The 3291-nt window shown below is 40.1% G+C and overlaps 1 protein-coding gene across 1 annotated transcript; it reads left to right on the forward strand.

Annotated features, from left to right (window-relative positions):
* LOC115819611 (GTP-binding protein Rit1-like) lies at positions 1 to 2167 on the forward strand. Its single transcript, XM_030783114.1, has 5 exons — positions 1 to 76; positions 931 to 987; positions 1081 to 1154; positions 1638 to 1829; positions 1937 to 2167. Exons 2-5 carry the CDS (start codon positions 939 to 941, stop codon positions 2165 to 2167), a joined length of 546 nt encoding a protein of 181 aa, XP_030638974.1. The 5' UTR covers positions 1 to 76; positions 931 to 938.
* The last annotated feature ends 1124 nt before the right edge of the window (positions 2168 to 3291 follow it).

Raw genomic sequence — 3291 nt, forward strand, 5'->3', positions numbered from 1 at the left:
TCAGGTGGGGCTCCAGGGGGACTGCCAAGAGAATACAAACTGGTGGTGCTGGGTGACGGTGGTGTGGGAAAAAGTGGTGAGTATTAAAGCCAAGTGAGTGTGCTCATGTCTCCTCTCAAGCTGCGGCCAAGCATTCCAATCTGAATAATTTCCTTCATTTTTCTCTTAAAACGTATTCAAGCCCACCCACAACACGGCTTCTCAACTTCAAATGTTTAATTTTATTATTTGTCCTCCTAACAATATCATTTTCTCTTTTCGGACAAATAGTTTTCCTATTCACGTTGAATTCAGGTCTGGGTATTCTATGATTCTACTCCTACAAATGATGTGGGGCATCATCGAAACTGATAAAACTAGCATAATTACATGTCAAACATCAGCCGATTCAAATGAAATTGCTGTACATCTCTGGACTGTAACTTCACCGTCTGATATTTAATTCACCTTAGAGTTGATCCATTGCCCAAAGAAGTAGTTTAATAATGTTTAGGATTAGGTCGGAGGAAATTAGAAGATGGGTTTTGTAACAAGGCATGGCCCTTTTTTTTTAACTAGGCTAAGCTTCTCGGACTCTCAAGGTGGGGCCGTCAGCTCTCTTCGGCGCTCATCATTGCTCATGTTCTAACACGATAAGAGTGTTTCGTTGGTGGTGGAAATGGTGGGGCAAAAAGGGGGGAGTCTACATTCTTTGTGCCTGTGTTGGTGTTTCCTGTGTGTACATCATTGTGCCAAGAAATTCATTCTCATACCCTACGGCCAAATCAACTGCTTTGCTGTGTCCCGGTCTCTGACTCCTACTCAAACTCTTAATCCACGTGTGCTTAAGGATCATGAGAATGTCATTTGGCAACACCCATATGTCCCATTCATTCTTTCTTCATCCATCTCATTCCACATTTGCATGCTGACGTGGCCAACTCTCCCCAGCCATTATAATGCAGTTCATCAGTCATAGATTCCCCGAGGACCATGATCCAACTATTGGTAAGTGAAAGGAGAGTCATGTTCTGTTTGGATATGTGTGTCAAACCTTGTTTTTAGACTTTACTTAGCTTTGAGATTGAACTTGTTTTTCAGAGGATGCGTACAAGACCCAAATTCGAATTGACAATGAAGCAGCAAACCTTGACATATTGGATACAGCAGGGCAGGTGAGCTTTGTGGTTTAGATATGCTTCAGAGTTATACTTTTTTATCTATCATGTTCAAAGTTCCTACTGGTCAGTCCACACATTTATGACCTAGGAGAAGTGTCCCTGCTACATAAATAAGAGAGATGTTAAATCAGTTACAATTTACTGCAGACATATATGAAATATGGCAGCAAAAGATGTGAATAAACCAAGCATGTATCAATGTATGTATGTATGTGTGTATGTATGTATCTGTCTATCTGTTGCATTTAACTTGCATCATATTATGGTGCAAAAGGGCTAATAAATGTTCTGTCTCTGGCAAAAACAAGCACACTCACTCTCTGGTATACCTGTCTGTTTAACGGCGAAACGGTCCATAAATTGTGATGCTGCCCCCTAGTGCAGAAGAAATAACATACCTGTGCAACATGTCCTACATGTTCCAAAATTATGTTATAAATCATGCAGTGTTATGGGTATAAACTCTGCGTTGTCCAGGTGGAGTTTACGGCCATGAGGGATCAGTATATGCGAGCAGGTGAGGGTTTCATTATCTCCTACTCTATTACTGACCGCCGCAGCTTCCAGGAGGCAAGACAGCTGAAACAGCTCATCTACCGTGTGCGTCACACTGTGGACACACCACTGGTGCTAGTGGGCAACAAATCTGACCTTGCGCAACTACGACAGGTATTTTCCGTTTTTTTTCTTTTAATCCACAGAGCAATGCTCGATTTTAGCCTAGAATCACCGTGAATAAATCTCTGTGTAACGCAATGCGTCATCCTCTCCACTAGGTATCGATAGAGGAGGGGAAAAGGTTAGCTGAGGAGTTCCAGTGTCCATTTTTTGAGACCTCAGCCGCTTTGCGGTACTACATCGATGAAGTGTTCGCCACGCTTGTACGTCAGATACGACAGAGGGAGGCTGAGGCGTGCAGGGTCAACAAAAAGAAGAGCCAACGACCTCACGCACTCTGGACACGTCTACGACTGCCCTTCCATAGGAAGCAGCACTCTCTGCAGTGAGCGGGATATGGATGGTACTGGAGCACAGACATCGTTTCAAAAAATTGTCTGAATTCTGTGTTTTACGGTTCAGAGAACTCTGAGGACATTGGAGAGAATGTGTCATGAGGCATGTGCACATTCCAGAACACACCTGACCGGTAGAAAGGGAAATAATCCAAAGGTCTGGGGAAACTAACTATTGTAATTAATGTACAAACAATGAATATTCCTTGTTCCTATTATCTTCTGTATTATCAGTGTGTTACCTCTTGGTCAGGGGAGTGAAAAAGAAAAAAACTCCCAAACAAAACAAATCAAAATGAAAACAAAACAAAACGTTTTTATGACTGACCCAGAATAAAGGTTTAGTAGCATATAATGATTATTTGCAGTGATAAAAAGAATAATATAGAGTGTAACTTCACAAAATGTAATTATTTGGTTGTTGATTTTGTTGTCATAGGTCTACTAATTTTTAAGCATTGCTGTTTTTTGTTTTGTATGTGATCTTAACCTTTCCATTTAAGACACAACCTTAGTACACTTGTTTTTTTTATTTGTTTGTTTTCTCTAAGAAGCAGGATGTAATTGTTTTGTTATAAACTTTATGAATATGCATTGATATTAAAGAATTTCTTAAATTTTACTACTGGCTCCTTCCAGTTTATTTGTCGAACTCTTTATTTTAGACTTCTCACTGTAATTGTGGTTCGTTAGTAAAACTCTTATGTTGTTATGAGCTGTGGTGTAGGTGTAGTAGGTTGGCCAATGAGTATGATGGATAGAGCATGATTATAAAACTGGTCAGTTATGACCCTCACAGAAGCACTGAGAAAAATGAAACAGATTTGTCACATTGGTTTTTTTTTTGCGTGTTTATATAATATGCTGGTTACAATTAGTAGGTGCTTCCTGTAGAAAAAGCCTATTGTACTGGCCTCGCTAAGACTGGCTGCCTAGCTATCCAGTCAGCTAAACATGAAAAAGGCGTAGAAGGACGACTTCAGGCTCGCTTCCTCACTTCTTATTCTTTATTTTGTAAAAACTGAAACACATAAATAAAAAGAGTTTTTTCAACTCATAAAGCTTTGTAGCGTCTTTTGTGCATCCTTACAGAATAACTTAACTAGTTAGCCAACCGT

Source organism: Chanos chanos, chromosome 8 (genome assembly GCF_902362185.1).
Source record: "Chanos chanos chromosome 8, fChaCha1.1, whole genome shotgun sequence".
Classification (NCBI taxonomy): Eukaryota; Metazoa; Chordata; class Actinopteri; order Gonorynchiformes; family Chanidae; genus Chanos; species Chanos chanos.

Coding starts and splice junctions, on each gene's coding strand:
- LOC115819611 (XM_030783114.1), top strand. CDS start 939: ATGCAGTTCATCAGTCATAGATTCCCCGAGGACCATGATCCAACTATT. Junction 1,155..1,637: donor TATTGGATACAGCAGGGCAG/GTGAGCTTTGTG, acceptor TGCGTTGTCCAG/GTGGAGTTTACGGCCATGAG. Junction 1,830..1,936: donor ACCTTGCGCAACTACGACAG/GTATTTTCCGTT, acceptor CCTCTCCACTAG/GTATCGATAGAGGAGGGGAA.